General features: G+C 41.4%; 5 protein-coding genes across 5 annotated transcripts; all 5 read left to right on the top strand.

Annotated features, from left to right (window-relative positions):
• The first annotated feature begins 1,656 nt into the window (after positions 1 to 1,656).
• Positions 1,657 to 2,894, top strand: LOC114451233 (odorant receptor 131-2-like). Its single transcript, XM_028429811.1, has 2 exons — positions 1,657 to 1,809; positions 2,112 to 2,894. Exons 1-2 carry the CDS (start codon positions 1,657 to 1,659, stop codon positions 2,892 to 2,894), a joined length of 936 nt encoding a protein of 311 aa, XP_028285612.1.
• A 1,312-nt stretch (positions 2,895 to 4,206) lies between these two features.
• LOC114451232 (odorant receptor 131-2-like) lies at positions 4,207 to 6,578 on the top strand. Its single transcript, XM_028429810.1, has 3 exons — positions 4,207 to 4,309; positions 4,521 to 4,693; positions 5,796 to 6,578. The coding sequence occupies exons 1-3, from the start codon at positions 4,207 to 4,209 to the stop codon at positions 6,576 to 6,578; spliced, it is 1,059 nt and encodes a 352-aa protein (XP_028285611.1).
• A 1,638-nt stretch (positions 6,579 to 8,216) lies between these two features.
• Positions 8,217 to 10,019, top strand: LOC114451231 (odorant receptor 131-2-like). The gene is made up of 2 exons (XM_028429808.1): positions 8,217 to 8,357; positions 9,237 to 10,019. The coding sequence occupies exons 1-2, from the start codon at positions 8,217 to 8,219 to the stop codon at positions 10,017 to 10,019; spliced, it is 924 nt and encodes a 307-aa protein (XP_028285609.1).
• A 2,783-nt stretch (positions 10,020 to 12,802) lies between these two features.
• On the top strand, positions 12,803 to 14,094 carry LOC114451230 (odorant receptor 131-2-like). Its single transcript, XM_028429807.1, has 2 exons — positions 12,803 to 12,919; positions 13,279 to 14,094. The coding sequence occupies exons 1-2, from the start codon at positions 12,803 to 12,805 to the stop codon at positions 14,092 to 14,094; spliced, it is 933 nt and encodes a 310-aa protein (XP_028285608.1).
• Positions 14,095 to 16,663: 2,569 nt separating this feature from the next.
• LOC114451229 (odorant receptor 131-2-like) lies at positions 16,664 to 19,164 on the top strand. Its single transcript, XM_028429806.1, has 4 exons — positions 16,664 to 16,779; positions 17,296 to 17,434; positions 17,625 to 18,050; positions 18,889 to 19,164. The coding sequence occupies exons 1-4, from the start codon at positions 16,715 to 16,717 to the stop codon at positions 19,162 to 19,164; spliced, it is 906 nt and encodes a 301-aa protein (XP_028285607.1). The 5' UTR covers positions 16,664 to 16,714.
• The last annotated feature ends 1,171 nt before the right edge of the window (positions 19,165 to 20,335 follow it).

Below are 20,335 nucleotides of genomic sequence, written 5' to 3'. Positions count from 1 at the left end.
TTCTATTCATACATATTAAAGATGCATTTACTCTCCTTTTTGAGTTGGGTTTAGGGACTTTATCATAGAATAAATCAGAATTTCTGTTTGTTTTTCCCTATGTGAAAACTAGAGGGCTTATGATCAAAACGCCTTCATGTGATGGTTGGCCTACTTTAGAACCACCTCTGTGAATACAGTGGCACCTCAGTAATCATCTCCCTCTTCGTCTCCCTCTTCTGGTACAATTTGCAACAAACTGAAAACTGGTTGTGTAAAGCTGGAGATGTACTTTAGAATTTGAAAAAAAATTCCACCAAAATGGTATAAATCATGTCCAATATATCACATTTTATGCTCTGATCAATGGTCAAACCACAACTACAGTGCTCACACTGAGCTCTCCATCCGACCAGGCTAAAGGTATATATGTGGTGACCTGCTGCATATCAAGAGGTCCTTCTCAAGACAACTTGTAGTCACAGGTGACTATACACTATCAGAACAACATTATGAATTCTGCTATATTTTCCATTTTGTGCTGTCATCGCATTAATCACACCCTTTGTTCAATGGCATATATCTGCCTTCAATAAACCAACATTCTCAGTGGTGAAAAACACATTTGTCAATGGCCTGAAATGCTGGGTCTGCCAACAATAACACTCATACACAAAAAAAATCAATGTATCTTGTCAATCAGTGATGTCTAGAACAGTGTTTTCCAACCAGTGTGCCGTTAACAGATCATCAGGTGTGCCGTGGGAAATGATCCGAATGTAAATAAATGTAAATAATTTGTGCTAGTTTGTCTATTCCAGCAACATATAGTGACGGGCAGAACAATTACATTTCCCTAAAGTTACATATAAGTTACATCTGGGGCCACGGCCAGGGACAAGCACAGACTGCAGCGTGTTGGGCGCTCTGCTGAAGGTGATAGGCTGCAGTCTGCCATCTATCCAAGACCTGTACGTCTCCAGGACTCTGAGGCGTGCAGGTCGGATCACAGCTGACCCTTCTCACCCTGGACATGGACTCTTTGAGCCACTCCCTTCAGGCAGGAGGTTATGGTCCATACAGAGAACTGGTCAAGCCTGCTCCCATACACACACACCAGGGTTTCCCGCATCGCTTCATAGTCACCATCTTGACCAACTGACTTTCTGCAGGAATCCCTGGATACACACACACGCACACACAGACACAGACACACGCTGTAAGTCTGTCACAATCCTATGACGCTTGCAGGTAACTGTTATATATGGAGATGAATCAAACACACCCGGCTCACTGTATTAAGAAGCAGACATACATGTTCATGCTGAGGTGAGTGCCTACACTGTGTGGTTTTCTATGTATTATACATATAGTGAGCTGCTTTGATGCACCAGTATTGTGAATCCATGCTGACTGAGGCATAATTAAGGCTTTGTAGCTAACATGGTATCACACTCTGAACTGAAAACAAGCGCTATGGCCTGTGTGTATCTACATTAAGCAAGTCTACTTTCAGTGTGGATTTAATGTTGCCTCAGAGAAGCATCACTTTACTGTGAAGTATTACTGTTTTTATATCTTATCTTAAACGATGGTGTTCAAAGTTAGTTTGTTTATGACTTGCTGAAGATTGATTCTCTGTTTTCTCTCGTTGGAGGGTTTGGAGGACTGTGGCAGATGAATCTTTCAAACAATGGCAGGAATTTTACAACAAGTGTCTCTCTGGACGCCTTAAACACATCTGTATACAAGAATGTGATTACTGTGGTTCTCAGCATCTCCATTGTCTATGTCAATGCCACCCTGGTGCACACATTCAAAAAGCATCAGGTCAGTGATATTGACTTCATTTACCCCTTTAAAGATTCCAATCCATGCAGAAAACAGAAATATCTAAGTCTATCTAATAAGTGTGATGAAGTTCATTTGTGTAAAATCACACTTTCTTTCTCCGTTATTCTGCATGTTTGAGTTCTCTCTGCTTGTAGCCATAATTGTGCTGCTTCCATAGAGGAGCAGGTCCTTATGAGCCCCAACTGACTGAATGTGTGACAGCAGCAAACACTAAACAGATCTGGGCTTCACTGACTCAAGTATTTGTATTTCTAATCTTTGTTCTTATGTCTCTTCAGATTTTCAACACGAACCCTCGTTACATCCTGTACATCCATCTGGTAATCAATGATATAATCCTGCTGATCATGTTAACCCTCCTTCAGCTTCTGAGTTACATCATGCTCACCCTGAATGTCACCTTTTGTGCAATTATGCTAATGATTGCCATCATTTCAAGCCTAAACAACCCCCTGACACTCGCCGTCATGGCAGTGGAGTGTTACATCGCCATATGTTTCCCTCTCAGCCACCCACAGATCTGCACCATCAAGAAAACGTATGCTGTGATCACGGTGATCTGGATGCTCAGCACATTGTCAATACTGCCCGATTTATTCGTTGTCTTGGCCACAGAATCCAATGAATTCTTTCACTCCAAAGTTCTCTGCCTGAGAGAAAATATTTTCAAAAACCCCATTCTTAATAGAAAGAGAGACGTAACCAACATCATGTTCTTGGTCATTGTTTGGTTCACTCTGTTCTACACGTACTTCAGAATCCTTTTCGCTGCACAGGCAGCCTCTGCTAATGCCAAGAAAGCCCGGAACACTGTCATGCTCCATGGCTTCCAGCTGCTGCTGTGTATGCTCAGCTACCTTTTTAACATCATGATAGAAGGCCTGACAAGCCTGTTCCCAAAAGGGGGGCTGATCATTCGCTACTTGGTCACACTGTTTATTCAGATTCTGCCTCGGCTCATCAGCCCAATGGTCTATGGGTTACGAGACAAGACGTTCAGAAGGTATCTGATAAGATACACTATGTTCTATACAACCAAGGCCAAGATCCAGCCACCCTGAACGTAGAACATGTTTTTAGCTGCAGGAGCTACACATGGAAATGATGAGCTTTAAAAAAAAAACTGTTTAACGAACATTAAGAAGTTTGAAGGAAAATAAAACAAAAAAATGTCACAAACTGATTCATTTGTGAAAGTAATCAGTGTGTCAATGAGGTCACCTGTTGAGAAGCATCTCAGCATCCAACACCTTTACTAACTATAAATAGATAATTTAATGACATGGCTCATGGCTGAGGAGATGACTGCACCTGCCTCTGAAAGGGCTTGTGTGTTTATTTGGCGGTTGTACATTTTTGGACTTTAACCAATTTGGGAGGTTGGCAAACACTGGTCTAGAGTCCTCACAAGCTGTAACAGCTCACTGCAACATACTGAGCATGTTCATAGATTACTGCCGTTACTGGACTTGACTTTATCCTGCAGACGTTTAACTCAAATTGTTGTGACATTCTAAGAATCCATTCGGTGATATACAACAGGATACAACTGGTCCTGTCAAGCCGACTCCCATACACACACACAGAGACCAGGGTTTCCCGCATCGCTTTACAGTTTGCCTTGACAACAAATGCCCAACACCTTGACTAAATCCCCCAAAAATTAAAAGTTCCTGCTGCATCCATCCATGCATGCATAGTAAACCAAGGCTCCATCCTGGTATCTGTTGGTTAGATAGTGCTTACTGGGCAGCAGCTTTATGCTTAACGTTGTATCGTACATTCAATTCCAAACGCAAACAAACCACTTTACACTAACAGGTACACAAACTCTCTCTTGTCTTGTACACACACACACTATCACACACAATCATGCACGCTCACCCCATCCCAGGTACGCCCACACAAACTCACTGCCCAGTATCGTAAAGTGGATATGCCACTGTACTGTATGCAATCAACACCCCCCACCCCGGAACCCCTGGACACAGACACACACCTGCTGTAAGTCACAATCCTATGACGCCAACAGGTGACTCTTATATATGGAGATGAATCAAACACACCCGGCTCACTGTATTAAGAAGCAGACATACACGTTCATGCTGAGGTGAGTGCCTACACTGTGTGTGGTTTTCTATAACAATTTTGTTTTATTTCAATGGTCTGAATTGTCCTTTCATTGCCATTAAATGTGAATTTTACATGAGTTTAGATGTTTTTCAAAGCACTTTAATGATTTTTTCTCTTGTAGTGTTCTGTAACATTTGGTCTTAACTATGATTATTTTTTAATAATAACAGTGAGCTGCTTCGATGCACCAGTATTGTGAATCCATGCTGACTGAGGCCTAATTAAGGCTTTGTAGCTAACATGGTATCACACTCTGAACTGAAAACCAGCGCTGTGGTTTTCCTGCTGATTATCCTCCACAAGAGCGTCATACTTCAGCTCTCAGATTTCAGTCTGCAGCTCTGTAACAGAAAGCTCATCCACACCTGAATAATGGCCTGTGTGTAGCTACATTAAGCAAGTCTACTTTCAGCGTGGATTTAATGTTGCCTCAGAGAAGCATCACTTTACTGTGAAGTATTACTGTTTTTTATATCTTATCTTAAACGATGGTGTTCAAAGTTAGTTTGTTTATGACTTGCTGAAGATTGATTCTCTGTTTTCTCTTGTTGGAGGGTTTGGAGGACTGTGGCAGATGAATCTTTCAAACAATGGCAGGAATTTTACAACAGCGGTCTCTCGGGACGCCTTAAACGTAGCTATAATCAAGAATGTGATTACTGTGGTTCTCAGCATCTCCATCGTCTATGTCAATGCCACCCTGGTGCACACATTCAAAAAGCATCAGGTCAGTGATATTCAATGTGCAGCCTTTCTACCTCCCACAGCTGATGTAAAGTAAATAACAGGTTTGTAGCTGATGTAAATACAAATACTCAAATATCTATAGTATGTGGAGTATGTCCCAACATGTGTGGAAAAATGCTGAAGTATGATGAAGTTCATTTGTGCAAAATCCATTATAAAGAAATCCACTTTTCATGCTTATCGTCTTTCTTTCTCTGTTATTCTGCACGTCTGAGTTCTCTCTGCTTGTAGCATAATTGTGCTGCTTCCATAGAGGAGCAGGTCCTTATGAGCTGAATGTGTGACAGCAGCAAACACTAGACAGAAACTGATCAGGGCTTAACTAGGGCTGGGCGATATAACAAATGTACGCGATATAGCGCGGCTCGCCCCCTGTGGGATACAGAAAATTACTATATTGTGTCGTTTAAAGAACATGTATTAACGCTAAGAGCTCTCACTCATTCGATTATTCACGCTACTACATACACACGCAAACATGCAGTGAGACGGGCGATTGGGAGAGAGTGAGACATCTGTGTAATTAAAGATCTTTGCAGCAACGTGAGGATAGATGATAGAAAGTTTGAAAGGCCACAGGCTTCTGACTCTGATGCCGCAAAACTGAACCACTTCCAAACTGCCTTTTTTAGGGGTGAGATCTTCTCTGCTGGCTGCCATGTTGTTGGATACAGGGCTGAGCCCACTACGGGCTGAACTACGGGAGCACAGGGTGTGTCTGCGGTGGACGTTAAAATCAATTTTCACCAAAACAGGTCTAAAGAGCAAATTCAAATGAATCCATAAAATCGATGTATCACCCAGCCCTAGGTTATATAGCATATATTAATGCAGTATGAACAATAATGTTTTAATGTAGACATATAGATCATACTGGCATGATTACATGCATCGAACTGTTCATTCAAGGCTAAGGCAAAATATCGAGCTATATATTGTGTATCGTGAGATGGCCTAAAAATATCGGGATATTAGTAAAAGGCCATATCACCCAGCCCTAGGCTTCACTGACTCAATAGTACATTTGTATTTCTATTCTTTGTTCTTATTAAACTAAAGCTCCAATCTTTCCTTCTCCTCAGATTTTCAACACGAACCCTCGTTACATCCTGTACATCCATCTGGTAATCAATGATATAATCCTGCTGATCATGTTAACCCTCCTTCAGCTTCTGAGTTACATCTTGTTCACCCTGAATGTCACCTTTTGTGTCATTATGTTAATGGTTTCTATCATTTCAAGCCTAAACAACCCCCTGACACTCGCCGTCATGGCAGTGGAGTGTTACATCGCCATATGTTTCCCTCTCAGCCACCCACAGATCTGCACCATCAAGAAAACGTATGCTGTGATCACGGTGATCTGGACGCTCAGCACATTGACAATACTGCCCGATTTATTCGTCGTCTTGGCCACAGAATCCAATGAATTCTTTCACTCCAAAGTTTTCTGCCTGAGAGAAAATATTTTCAAAAACCCCAATCTTAATAGAAAGAGAGACGTAACCAACATCATGTTCTTGGTCATTGTTTGGTTCACTCTGTTCTACACGTACTTCAGAATCCTTTTCGCTGCACAGGCAGCCTCTGCTAATGCCAAGAAAGCCCGGAACACCGTCATGCTCCATGGCTTCCAGCTGCTGCTGTGTATGCTCAGCTACCTTTTTAACATCATGATAGAAGGCCTGACAAGCCTGTTCCCATCGGGGGTGTCGACCATTCGCTATTTGGTCGCACTGTTTATTCAGATTCTGCCTCGGCTCATCAGCCCAATGGTCTATGGGTTACGAGACAAGACGTTCAGAAGGTATCTGATAAGATACACTATGTTCTATACAACCAAGGCCAAGATCCAGCCACCCTGAACGTAGACACATGGAAATGATGAGCTTTAAAAAGAAAACTTTAACGGACACTAAGAAGTTTGAAGGAAAATAAAACAACTGAATGTCACAAACTGATTCATTTGTGAAAGTAATCAGTGTGTCAATGAGGTCACCTGTTGAGAAGCATCTCAGCATCCAACACCTTTACTAACTATAAACAAATAGATAATTTAGTGACATGGCATAAAATTCTATGGCTGAATTCTGAGATTAAATTACAGGATTACTCTCAGTAAAAACAAAAAATATCAACACTACCACTTAAATCTATGCGATCCATTTTAATCCAAGCTTTCTAACCACAGGGACCACAAAAACAGGAGGCAGCAATAGTCATACCGGGGTCATGAACCCAAACCACTTGTTTGAAAAACAATTCATTTTTCAGCAGATTCAGTGAAAAGGCACAGCAGCGCCTGCATTTCCTACAAGTTCTAAAGAGAAGTAGCCTACATGAAAACAATAATGGTGGCTTTCCACTACTCCGCAATACAGCATTTTAATTTATACGGTCTCACAGCCTGGGACAGCATGCCCTCTTTTGTCACCACAGAACTATATTAAAATACCTCACCTCACCTGTCTCCTGATCTCTGGGAGACAATAGGTCAACACCATCACACACCACCAAACCCATACCCTTTATTTCAAAGGCCGTCCACATTCGCAGTCAACACACAAGGTCTACAGCTGTGTTTCGTTTTTTTTTTGTTTAATTGTGTCATTCAATTTGACCTGATATACTATACTACTGCATTTTACTGTATTTTATTGTGCAATGACAATAAATTCTTTTTTAACTTATCTTATAAATGTATATAATAAATATATAATTAATCTTATCTTAGCGTGCCTTATTTTATCTTATCCTGTAAAATGTTTCCATTTTATATTCATTTATTGAAAATTGTTCTTCAATGCTAATAATGTTTTGTGTATGCAAAAAAAAAATCTAACATAAGGTATGTGAACCCAACTCTACAGGCCTTCATGCTTCAGACACTGTTCAAGATAATTACCACATCATTTTAGCCAAATAAAGGCTCAACCAGTCAGGAAAAAAGGTCAACAGTTATACTCAGTTTGAAATGGACAATATACAACTTTGATATTCTGACATTGATCAAGTCATTTTTAGTTAATGACAATATTTGTAGTTATTTTCACACCTAATTGCAGAGAACATGCAGTGGAATCATCAAATGTATTTTATTTTAATACACCATCATTTCCACCAATTAGCACGCACACACACACACACAGACACACACAGACACACACAGACAGACACACACACACACAGTGAGAAGCCTATATAAACTCATAACCCATACCAGCTCAGGGTAAGGTGATCTCCTGCTGGGTAAGTGGACTGTTTGTAGCTTACTGCTGGACAGATGATATTTTACTACAAATTATTGTAAATAAATAATGTTGTTATACAAAATGTGTCATGAATAACACAGCTGTTTCCTTATAAAAGTAGTTTTTGTGTTGCAGCACACACACATATCTGTACCTACGGGCTGTGAATGTGTCAATGACAGACAATACTTGACTATATGCCGTTAATAGTTTATTTGTATTATTGTTCAGACAGAAAGGATTCAGTCAGACATGAATCTGTCATCTGTCGATGTAGCCAACCTGCGCAGCAACTTTTCCTCAGCTGTGACCAACAATGTGATAGTCACAGCCCTCTGCATCTCCATCAACTACATCAACGGCACTCTGATCCACACCTTCAGAAAGCACCAGGTCTGTCTGTAATGTTTACACTTTATACATGATATATGAATGTAGAAACCCACTAGGAGCCAAGCCCAAGTCTTGTGGTGTGGTCTAGTTTTCAAAATGTAAGGAGTACAATGAGAGTGTAGACCGACACTGAGCGGCCCATAGGTACACATCTGTCACATTTTAGGATTTGAGAGTTAAACTAAAAATCTGCTGCAGTTTTCCCAAGTTCAGCATTTAATAAGACATATTGAGCAATAACTACAATGTAAAGCTTCTTACTGAGCTGAGCAGTGTCCATTTTGTCAGGTGTCTTTATCTTCAATGTCTTATTATTGAATATGGTTTACCTGATATAACACTGCACAGGGTGTAAGGATTCTGTTTGGCTATTTCCCATTTTCATGCAACAAAGTCTGTGTTTTTATTCTGTGTATTATTTTGTTTATGATGATGACATTATGGATTTCTTTTTATCACTCAGGTCAGTATCAATGTTCCTGTGGAGAACAGTCATTTTTTTAGTTAGAGCTGTATAAGCTATGGGAAATATCAGTTTTCTAATATCTAATATTTAGACTTATGCTTCCTCCCAGATACTATATCTCAGCCTTTGACATACATTTAATAAATGAAAGGAATGTGAGCCTTCAGTATTTCTGTCATGGAAAACGGAGCTTTTCTTTTTAAGATACACCAGTTTCACCTCTCCAGCAGCAATACAAATAAATAAAGCCTTTTATAATGAATATAGACTGATAACAGAATGACCCACTGTCATTTTGACTCAATGCTCTTCAGACAACAGCAATAGCTTTTATATGACTACTACATAATGTGATTATTTTTGTGTTTATTGTGATTCGTTTGTGATTCTGATGAATTTTCCTTCTCCTGCAGATCTTTAACTCGAACCCTCGCTACATTCTCTTCATCCACCTGGTGATAAACGACATGATACAGCTGCTCCTGTCGACTCTGCTCCACATTATCAGCTACGCTCTGTACACCATCTCTGTGCCTCTCTGCCTCATCCTGCTCATCTTCACCATTTCCGCCACCTTAAACACACCCCTGAACCTGGCAGGCATGGCGATCGAGTGCTACATCGCCGTCTGCATGCCCCTCCGTCATGGGCAGATCTGCACGGTCAAAAAAACCTACATCCTGATCGGTCTGATCTGGGCTACAAGCGCCTTCTCCATCCTGCCAGACCTCTTTATTCTGCTGGCTACAGAACCGCTGCAGTTCTTTCACTCCACAGTCTTCTGTACCAGAGACTTGGTGTTTAGAAGCGAGTACAGCCTGAAGAAGAGGAACGCGTCACACATCATCTGTCTCATCCTGGTGTGGCTCACACTTTTACACACTTACTTCAGGATTCTGTTTGCTGCTAAAGGAGCAGCTGTGGACATTAAAAAGGCCAGAAACACAATTCTCCTGCACGGTTTCCAGGTGCTGTTATGTATGCTTACTTATGTGAGGCCCCTGTTTGAGCAGAGTCTGATCAACTTAATGCCCAAACAATCCCTGGCAATACGTTTTGCTTGCTATGTGATAGTCGAGATCCTCCCACGCTTCGTTAGTCCCATTGTGTACGGCCTGCGAGACCAGGTGTTCAGGAGGTATGTAAGGAGGTACCTGCTTTTTACAGTGAGCCGGCCTAAAAACCCAGAAACATGAAGCCTGTTCAGAAACTGCAGGCTCCCGCTGATCACTGCCTCTACCACAGGATTAGATGAGGGAACACATTTTGTATAGACATCGATATTAATCATGATCATTTATATTGAACGTAATTAAAAAGTAATTTATAAACAACTTGAGTTCAGATTCTTGGGTGGAAAGCTGGTTTTCTCTGCATGAACTTTGTTTTCTATTTATAAAATGAGCTCAGTATTTTATAATGCATGCGAACAGATTATTTGATGGTGTAAAATCATTGACAGTAAAAACTATGGACAGAGCTTCCGTGACGTCACCCGTTTGTTTCTGAAGAGACGTCCTGAGGCTCAGTGGGAGGTTCCAGGACGTTGATGACCGCCGCCATGTTGGCAGCGTCACGTCCGCCAAAACTCCAAATATGGACAAAAAGGGGGGGCACGAGCGGGGTTTAGGGGGGGGCGGGCGATCGTGGAAGCAGGAAACTCACGTTGTGATACGTCAACCGTCTGTCACTCAAGCGGCAACGCCCATAATTATGCGTAATTTTAAGTCAGAATACAATTGAAACGAGTGAGTTGTAAAAAAATTCACCTCCCGTACAATTGACACTAGAAGAGAACCTATCATCTGAGACCAGAGTGGTTTTTTGTACCAGGCTGTAAACATGTTTTTTTCTGCTGTGAAGTCGGACATTTTAACATGGGAGTCTATGGGAAATGACTCGCTTTTGGAGCCAGCCCCCAGTGGTTGCGGCGTGAATTACAAGTTTTGACACTTCCGCATGGGCTTCAACTTTGAGCCCCGAAGGTTGCCGCTTGTGTAAAATAAGGCTTAGTGGCAGCTTACCACCACTGTCCACTATGGTCTGGCTTCAAAAGTGAGACAATCCCCATAGAGCTCCATATTAAAATGTCCAACTTTAGAGCAGAAACAAACAGCCTGGTACACCAAACTGAGTTTTAGACCACTTTACATTATTATATTAAGAACGAAGTTGGCAGCACTTGGTGATGAATGCTGGCACCTGACATGACGGGTTTCATCCTCTAGGGGGTAATCACTGCACATTTATAAAAAATAAAAACTACGTTTCCTGTTACAGAGCAAACGTCACCAGTCTGCAACAACACTGCCACTTGACCAACAGATTTTATCCACAGGATGGTCCCATGCTTCCATTTCCAGCCACCTGAGGATGAAACCATGTTTGATGGGTTCATCAAGGGATGTCCTGATGCAATCACATAATCAGAAATTGGGCCCTGATTTCCGATTATGTGATTTCAGACTCGATCGGACTCGGACGTTACGTCCTGAGTGTGTGTGTGTCGAGAGTTTTTCTTGCAATAACAGGCAAAAGTAGCAGCACTTATACGCCTCGTGCAAAGGTGCAGGACAGCACACATGAGCACATTGAGTGAGCTGCCATTCGCCTTTGTAGAGAACCCTAAAAGTATCGGATCAGGACTCGGTATCGGCAGATACTGAAAATCAAATGACTCAGACTCGAGGGAAAAAAAAAACCTGATCGGGACGTCCCTCATTTCATCCTCGCTTCCCAGAAAACAAGCACGCCCTTTGTCTGAAGTTAAACAATAATCAATCATATTGGGATATAACACAAATAAAAATATTATTTAACCATTAGTTTACAGATTAAATGCAAATTAATGTAAACTCCTCCCTCTGAGATCAGACAATCGGATCGAACACTATTAATTATTTCCATATTAGCTGTTATTTAATGCTGTAATATTTTACTTGCATGTGGTATTCCAGTTGTATTATATATGACCACCATTTTTTGACTTGACGCTTTTGTTATCGTTTAGATTTCTTAGTTTATTTTATGTTTCTAACCTGTTGTTATTCCTGATCATGCATGGAGCACCTGGAATATAAGCAATTAATATGAATACAGTATTTCTGACTGATTCTGAATCATAAAAAAAAGTTATGTCTCACAAAAATATTTAATTCTCATTTTTGTATTTCAAAGTTGGGACTTACATTTTTGTTTTTATTAGATTGATAGACAAATGAAAAAAAAAAACTATGCCCCATCCTCCTCCTCATCATCATCATCATCATCATCATCATATTTTCCCTTCTGTGATTAACACGTCCTGTTTATAAAGGTTAACCCCTGAAGCTTCATGCCTTCTGTGTCGGACTGAGGTAAACAGGAGGGGTATGTTGGAGAAATGTTTGCTTGTATGTCAGCATTCCTTCCGGCAATTTATCTGTTAGATAAATATTGAAATTATAATTTACATTTGTTAAAAGATTACAAAGCAAGACGTAACATTTTCAACAGTAAATGCTCTTTTATCTGGAGGTGTCATGTAATATTTTGCAGGTCGGAGTCATCATTATATCAGGTTTTCCTCTTTGCCGGTGTAAAAGATGTCATTTATTAATTACAGATAAGAAAGTTAATGTGTGCACCTGTATACTGTATATGGATCATTAGTGACATCATGTGTTTGTTGTGTGGTCTGCTTCAGTTCCTGCTGCAGCATGAGCTCATCTGTAGGCCTCACAGTCAACACAACTGTCCCTTCTCAGGTATGGTGAAGCATCATCTTATCTTACCACTGTTACTACATGGATTTCCCCGTCAGTGAGGAGCTCTACTACCAGGAATATTTGTCCCAGAGAAGAATGACTAGTGTTACTGCAGTTAAAATCCACCTCAACTGATTTCTGATTTGTGTTTCTGGCCGTTTGCTGATGTGTCTGAAGACTTTTTATTCTGCTGCACAGTAACTTTTTATTTTTCCTTCTCTCCGGCTCAGACCATGCTCGTCAGAGATACGTTCACCACAGCGTTTGTGAAGAATCTGATCGTGGTTCTGGTGTGGCTCACCCTTAGTTACATCAATAGCACCTTGGTGGCTACCTTCTTTAAACACCAGGTCGGCACACACACACACACACAGACACACACAGACACACACACACACACACACACACACACACACACACACACACACTCTTTTTCCCCCCTCACCATTGTAAACTGTAATCTGCCTCCAACACTGGGGAAATGCAATTTTTCCTATTTAATAGTTCTTGACTAAAAAGTTCAATGATTTATTTATATGATGAGAATGAACAGAACATGCATGTTGGTTTCAAGATAATGTTCATCATATCCACTGGGCCTGGGATCCAAAGCAGAAGAGCTTCCACACCCTGAAGGGGTTAAAGTGTACATTATTCCACAGCTACTTACTAAAATCTCCGTCTTCTCTCCCCTTCTGTCTTCCTCCAGACCTTTTATGAAGACCCTCGTTACATCCTCTTTATCCACATGGTGATCAATGACGGCATCCAGCTGACCGTCACTATCACACTTTTCGTCCTCAGCTACATCTTCTACAAGATAAACGTATCTTTCTGCTGCTTCTTCATCCTGATGGCGGTCTTTACCACCAGGAACACTCCTGTCAACTTAGCCAGCATGGCCATAGAGCGCTACATTGCTATTTGTGAACCTTTACGGCACAACCAGATCTGCACTGTGAGGAGGACGTACATCGTCATCGGGCTGATTTGGTTCATATGTGCAGCTCCGGATATTACAGATTTATTTGTGACGCTGGCGACTGAGTCCCTAAGTTTCTTCCATGAGTCTGTGTTCTGCTTGCGCCAGAATGTGTTCAAAGACCCAGTCCTGGCATACAAAAGGCTTGCCTTTGACATCATCTACTTCTCCTGCGTGTTTCTGATTCTGCTTTTCACCTACTTAAAGATCCTGTTTGCAGCCAGGGCCCTCTCCACAGAGAGGGCATCGGCACAGAAAGCCAGGAACACCATCCTGCTGCACGGGGCCCAGCTGGCCATGTGCATGCTCTCATACATCTCTCCCAGCGTGGAGATCATCCTGCACATCATCTTCCCGGGAAAAATCCTCGAAATACGATTTGCAAACTACCTGATTGTCTACATCCTGCCTCGATTTCTGAGCCCCATTATCTATGGAGTCAGAGACACAAAGTTCAGGAAATACCTCAAGATGCACGTTCTGAGGGGCAGATGCAGCAAAGCAGCACAGCAGAAAGTTGACGCTGTCACAAATGACATGTGACAGGACAGGATTTAGAAACATTTGTATAAAACATTTAAAAGAACAGCAGCTTTACCAGTGCCAGACAAACAGGATTTAGGTCATGTGTAAGGCTAGGCTATACATTTATTTTATCCATTAATTTGAGTTTGCTCTTTAGGTACCATTTATTTTGGGTGGCGATGAAGAGTGAAGGTGTCATACTGTGTTTTTCTAATCTAATCATAGGTTCATCCTTAATTGATGAGCTGATTATCATTTAAGTAGGAATATTTTGCGTCCTGTCAGCTAGTTTTATCAGTTAAAATACACAGTAAAATAGGGATTATAGCCTCTTTCTTCACTTGATGCCCACAGCCTGGTCAATTTTAACTTCAAGATGTTTTCTTTGATTATTTCAGCACCTCAAACAGAGGCACGTGGCCGAGTAGGAGACACCTGCTAAAACCGCCTACACTGGACAATCATTTTAAAACGTGTTGTTTTTAGAAAGGGGGGAAAGGATTTAAATCGACAGGCATATTGCCAACCCTAGTAATGTGTGTCTCTTTTAAAAATAAATCTTTGCCTGAGATCAACTGTGTATTGCTAAATGTAACAGACAAAACCCCTACAGTGTTTGTGTCTAAATAATGAAGGTCAATGAACCCCACTGTTTCAACTCAGATTTGGTTCGGAGGGGCCGCTCTCTTACTTTTTCTGTTTTCACAGATTAAAATAAAGACAAAAAGGGTGAACTGTGCATAGTTCACAGTTACAGAGACTCCAAACTGTCCCTGAGGAGAGACGGCACTCCCACACTGATCCCACTCTCACAAAGGAAACACACCACCTGGTGGTTGAATCTCAAAACATCCTTCAGATAAAGGGCTTATCCAAATTTTGATCTGGTTGGAACACGGTGTTGATATACATCTGTCTATATACCTGAAAATATGTCAAAGAATGGGTCGCTTCTCTGGTTGATTATCTTTTATATACTTAATATCTCTCCGCCCAAAAACAACAGAAGGTCACGTTTAAACAAACATGGTCATAAGGAAGGTTCCTCCTTAAGAGACGGGTCCTGTTTAAGGTCTCTTCCTCCTAAAGGGAGTTTTTCCTTGCCACAGTGCTCTTAAAGGGGTTCAGGCTCTGGATCTCACGCTCTGGGTCTCTGTCAAGCGCTTTGAGACAGTTTCTGATTGTAAAATGCGCTATATAAATAAAACTGAATTGAATTGAATAACCAGGTAGATATCTGGATATGGGGCTATATAAAGTCCACTAAAGGAGGTGTAGAGGTATAACTTCAGAGAAAAAGCAAAGAAAACTGTCCCATCTTGCTCCACCTTTTTTTGGCAACAAGGTAATAAGTTCAGCCCCGAACAGCAGAACACATGCACTACATATCTAAATCTGTCATCCCGTTAGATTAGCCATGGGAACAATGACATAACATCCTTGCCATGACAACAAGCGCATATTTCTACACATTAAGTTTAGTCAAATATGTGTATTTTCCACTTCTTTCTACTTCTTTGCTGAAGAGGTACCTGTGCAGGTAGTCAGCAGCTCAAACTAAACAAATGTGGGTTTCTGAGATGTTCTTAAAGCCACAAGTGCGTTAAGTCCTCAATGTTCTAAACCATCAGTGACATGTTGGACCAGTTGTCACCGGGGAGCCATTTGATCCCTGGTGGAAACCGAATGGGTTTCCACCCTTTGAATATCCCTATGACAACCTGATCAATACATCCACAAACATAGCAAAGCATCCATAAGGTGATCATATAAAAGCCTGCAGGCTGCGGGAAGAGGTCGCTGACCTCGTCAGTGACTCAACAGGTGAGAGGTTTAAGCAGCAGCTAAACATTTACCTGTTGTTAGTGCATTTGGTTTCAAAGCTTGAGGATGCAGCTTATATTGATGATGTATTAAAAGTGAAGTGTTTTTTATTAGGTCTTAAAAAAAGATTTGACAAAGTCATCTACTGATGTTACATGTATGTTAATATGGAGCTTTTTGAACTGCATGTGCATGATGATGGCTGTTCACTGGCATTATATGCTGTAGTGTGAATATTACAAAACTAGTGTGTGTACAATGTGTTTTAAATGTACATTGTGAAAAATATTAAGGAGTTTTCATTAGTATTAAGATTAAGTTTTTACTTAACAGTAGAGTTTAGTGCCACACAAACATTGATTTTCTGAGCTTTTTAAAATCTTTGATCATTTGTCTGACCTCTCCGTACAGCTCAAAGCTTTGTTTTGAGTCCCTGACCTCAAAGAACCTCTGGATGCAGGTGTGTAAAGGTTATGTTTATTTAATTATATAAAATTAATAATAAATTATATATAAAATTTCACTTTTCCACTTTGGTTTTTTCTGTCTCCATCAACTATGTATAACAAAAAATAATTGTCTTGTGTTAGCATTTCATGGGCTTTGACCTACTTGGATATTTACAGGTTATTTCTTATAAAAAAATGATGTGCTCTGAAACTTAATATGATCTCCATTTGCTTCAGATACTGAGATGTTGGTGATGAACTCCACCTCCCCCGGTCCTCTGGAACTGCTGACGAGTAACAGCAGCTCTGAGCTGTTAGCTCCTAAGGACAGCTTCTCTAATGCTTTGACCAAGAACATCGTGGCCATGCTGGTATGGCTGGCCCTTAGTATCATCAACATCAGCATGGTGCACACCTTTCTAAAACACAGGTACACAGAGCCTCAGCGAGACTCTTTCTGTGCGGCCTCATTGTATACTGCAACATAAAGTCTTGCACTGTATGGAAAGGGCACCGTGGTTACAAGTAGAGACTTGTTCAAAGCCTGCAGAAAGCCAAAGACAAATAGTTGCTGGATTTATGCTTCCTAATGGTGTTTAGGAGATCAGAAGCTGTTTACAGAATCTTGTCAATACAATTTTTAATCTAGCATAATGCGCTTAGGATGAAATATGCTTTTAAGATTTGATTGTATTATCGCATGTTCATGTGTACATACAAAGGTAGAAAGTTCAACTTTGGGGATTCTGTCGATTTTTACAATTTCTTCCTATGATAAAACAATGCAAATGTGATGCAGTCTTTTCAAAGCCTTCTGCAGTTCAGACTTAAGAGAGTTAGCTTGAATAACAACCAGCAGTTTAACTCACAATGACTACTAGTAGAACAGTACTCACACACACACACACGTGTCCATCTGTTTCTCAGCTGTATTCTGACCCCACAGTCTCTTCTATGAGAATCCCCGCTACATCATGTTCATCTGCATGGTGATCAACGACGCCCTGCAGCTAACCCTGGTGACAGCTCTGTATGTGGTCAGCTACATCTTCAGGAAGATCCTCGCCTCTGCGTGCTGTGTTCTGGTGAGTCATGACTACCGTACATCAGCCTCATCAGCACTGACCTCTGTCTAATCACATCTCACATGCAACAGCAGCTGCAAGATGCTGAACTAATATATTGATTGATTTTTCCTAATGATTTATATGGAATGTTTATTAAACAAGCACGACAATCTGTTCCTGCTGTTGAAAATAATGAATCATCTCTCAGATCATGACTGCCGTCCTCACCACCCGCTCCACCCCTCTCATCCTGGCTGGCATGGCCGTGGAGCGCTACATCTCCATATGCTTCCCCCTGCACTACAACCAGATCTGCACCGTCCCCCGCACCCTCCTCCTTATTGGAATCATCCTCATCCTCACCGCAACCCCACCCATCACGGACCTCCTTATCACCGTTGTCAAGGAGCCGCTGAGTTTCTTCCACACCACCATTTTCTGCGACCACTCGCTGCTCTTTCGCGACCGCTCCATCTACTACAAGAACTGTGTGTTTGATGGGACGTACCTCTCCTTTGTGGCCTTAACGCTGCTCTACACATACTGTAAGATCATGCTGACAGCGCGAGCCGCCTCTGCAGGCCTGGCCTCGGTGAGGAGAGCCCGGAACACTGTGCTGCTTCACGGGGTACAGGTAGATATCAGAAGGAAAACCCGCAGGGTTACCTTAATAACTCTCCTCCATGTACAGCCAAGAATGATTGGAATATTTTATATTGAGTAAAATGTGCACTAGCTCATATAAGGTATAGAATATGGAACGTTTTTTAATATAAACAGCAAATAATTAGTTAATTTACAATTATTTTTACCATCACCAGTACTAAGTTAATAATTGTCTGAAAACGTTTAACTTGGTTTATAAAAACTTAAAACCTGAAAATATTAACTATTTAACTACTTTAGAGAAAATCAACTTTGCTGTGCTTTTCCTATTAAAAAAGATTTGGATATGGTCCTTCAATGCATCCTAAACGAGTCAATCCCCATGATTGACTCGTTTAGGATGCATTGAAGGACCTGTGAACTGTGAACTGTGACTAGCAGCTAGGGATGTCCCGATCAGGTTTTTTTGATCCGATCCGATCCTAGCACAACGTGTGCGTGTGTCCAGAGCGCCACACTAGGAGATTTCACACATGCAGCAGCTCATCGAGGTCTCGAACCAGAACCTCTCGCGCGCCTGTCATACCCCTACACTACAGGACACAGAGCCACCCTGCACAGAAGGCGTTAACTTTGAGAGTCCTAATAAATATATTTGAGTCCTGATCGGGAAGTAATGTCCGATCGAGTCTGAAATCACGTAATCTGGCCCGATTTCCGATCACGTGATCGGATCGGGACATCCCTACTAGCAGTCAACAACACTCAGCGTTTTGTGGATCTACAAAATCCAAACCTGAGTTTATATTGCAGTAGAACAATGAGTAAATGTCATCAGATAAAGCCAACCTGTTCTTTCCTTCCAGCTGCTGCTCTGCATGCTCGCCTTCGTGGTTCCCTCCCTTCAGGCCGCTCTCATCTCCCTCTTCCCTGGCCTGAGCCTGGAGATCCGTTACATCTTCTTCCTGCTCGTCTACATCATCCCCCGCTTCATGAGTCCTGTCATCTATGGCTTCCGGGATGAGCAGTTCAGGAAGTACTGGATTCGGTACTTATTTAACCAGGGCCACTGTACAGTCAGGGTCAGGCCGGTGCTGCTGAAAGTGAACCTGCAGGTGAAACAGCAAAATCAGACACCCTGACTGTTTCACGTCCACACAAACCTCAGCTCCTTTCAGTATGATGTGATTCATTCACATTGTTTATTGCTGCATTTGTACATTTTTATAGACCAAAACTATGACTAATGATCAGCTGTGTCATGTGTTAGAAACTATTTTCAGCAGTGATAAACGTCTATACTGTTCAATCGACCTCAATGGGAATGTTGCACTCAGTTCAGTGTGGCCTCACAGAACTGCATTGTACAGTATATCACCTTATGATGCACAGTTGCACACTGAGTTGCAACAGAATCTATATATTTTTGGGAAGTTTCACCATTTTTGTGGCCCAAATAGTACTCTGTTGACTGTTTTCTGGTTCTTTTACACAACGAAAGCGAAATCTTAACCTAGAGCGATCACAGGCAAATCAGAACCTCTACAAACACAGCAGGCGAGAAAGTAAACTATGGGTGTTAGAGATCAGATGATGTATAGACAACATATACTGATATTTCAGCATCTGCATGTTGTGCTCTGCTTATTTTTGTCTGTAAACGGTCAGAAAGAAATAAGGAAGCAACCAGAGGCCCACAGTCTGATTTCAGCTTGGACAACAGATATATATATTAACAGTTATATATTAAAGAGACTATGTTGTTAATGAAAACTCAAGCAACAGACAAACACACACCAGACACCGCCCAGTGTTTAAAAGACAAGGACACCAGAAGATGGTTCTGAAATTCTACCCTGCTACACAGCTCCCCAAAACAATACACTGCCTGTAGGCCCTTACAGTCAGGCCTGCTGGCCATACGCACACACATACACCCACAGGGCAGAGACGCACAACAATAAATGTCATCATGATACCTGTATGTAGCTTTGTTAGTTGTCACATCTCTCTTCTCTTTCATGGAGGTCAAAGCACCCTTAAAACATTTTTAATGAATTAGAGTGTTATTTTTTTCTCATTTCTGCATTCCCATCTCGCTTTTCTGATTCAGAACTTACAATACAAAATGCAAATTAAAAACAGGGTGCTGGATACCCAGCTAATGTTAGCCCTGACAGCTGTAGTCCACAGTGCTGGCTGTGCAGAGAGAGCACACAGTGACACCACCTCAGCTGACCTGACCATAATCAAAGAGTTTAATCCAGACAAACAACACACAGCAGCACAACAGCCTCTTTGTGCCAGCAGAGT

The sequence above is a fragment of the Parambassis ranga genome, chromosome 18, assembly GCF_900634625.1.
Source record: "Parambassis ranga chromosome 18, fParRan2.1, whole genome shotgun sequence".
NCBI classification, from domain to species: Eukaryota; Metazoa; Chordata; class Actinopteri; family Ambassidae; genus Parambassis; species Parambassis ranga.
Note: the sequence above shows the minus strand (reverse complement) of the source record. Positions and strands in the feature narration are given on the sequence as shown.

Excerpts from the sequence above, each read along its gene's own strand:
- LOC114451229 (XM_028429806.1), top strand. The coding sequence starts at position 16,715 with ATGCTGGTATGGCTGGCCCTTAGTATCATCAACATCAGCATGGTGCAC. Across the intron at positions 16,780-17,295 it reads CACACCTTTCTAAAACACAG|TCTCTTCTATGAGAATCCCC; the intron begins GTACACAGAGCC and ends CTGACCCCACAG. Across the intron at positions 18,051-18,888 it reads TGCTGCTTCACGGGGTACAG|CTGCTGCTCTGCATGCTCGC; the intron begins GTAGATATCAGA and ends CTTTCCTTCCAG.
- LOC114451232 (XM_028429810.1), top strand. The coding sequence starts at position 4,207 with ATGGTATCACACTCTGAACTGAAAACCAGCGCTGTGGTTTTCCTGCTG. Across the intron at positions 4,310-4,520 it reads AGATTTCAGTCTGCAGCTCT|GGTTTGGAGGACTGTGGCAG; the intron begins GTAACAGAAAGC and ends CTCTTGTTGGAG. Across the intron at positions 4,694-5,795 it reads ACACATTCAAAAAGCATCAG|ATTTTCAACACGAACCCTCG; the intron begins GTCAGTGATATT and ends CCTTCTCCTCAG.
- LOC114451231 (XM_028429808.1), top strand. The coding sequence starts at position 8,217 with ATGAATCTGTCATCTGTCGATGTAGCCAACCTGCGCAGCAACTTTTCC. Across the intron at positions 8,358-9,236 it reads ACACCTTCAGAAAGCACCAG|ATCTTTAACTCGAACCCTCG; the intron begins GTCTGTCTGTAA and ends CTTCTCCTGCAG.
- LOC114451230 (XM_028429807.1), top strand. The coding sequence starts at position 12,803 with ATGCTCGTCAGAGATACGTTCACCACAGCGTTTGTGAAGAATCTGATC. Across the intron at positions 12,920-13,278 it reads CTACCTTCTTTAAACACCAG|ACCTTTTATGAAGACCCTCG; the intron begins GTCGGCACACAC and ends GTCTTCCTCCAG.
- LOC114451233 (XM_028429811.1), top strand. The coding sequence starts at position 1,657 with ATGAATCTTTCAAACAATGGCAGGAATTTTACAACAAGTGTCTCTCTG. Across the intron at positions 1,810-2,111 it reads ACACATTCAAAAAGCATCAG|ATTTTCAACACGAACCCTCG; the intron begins GTCAGTGATATT and ends ATGTCTCTTCAG.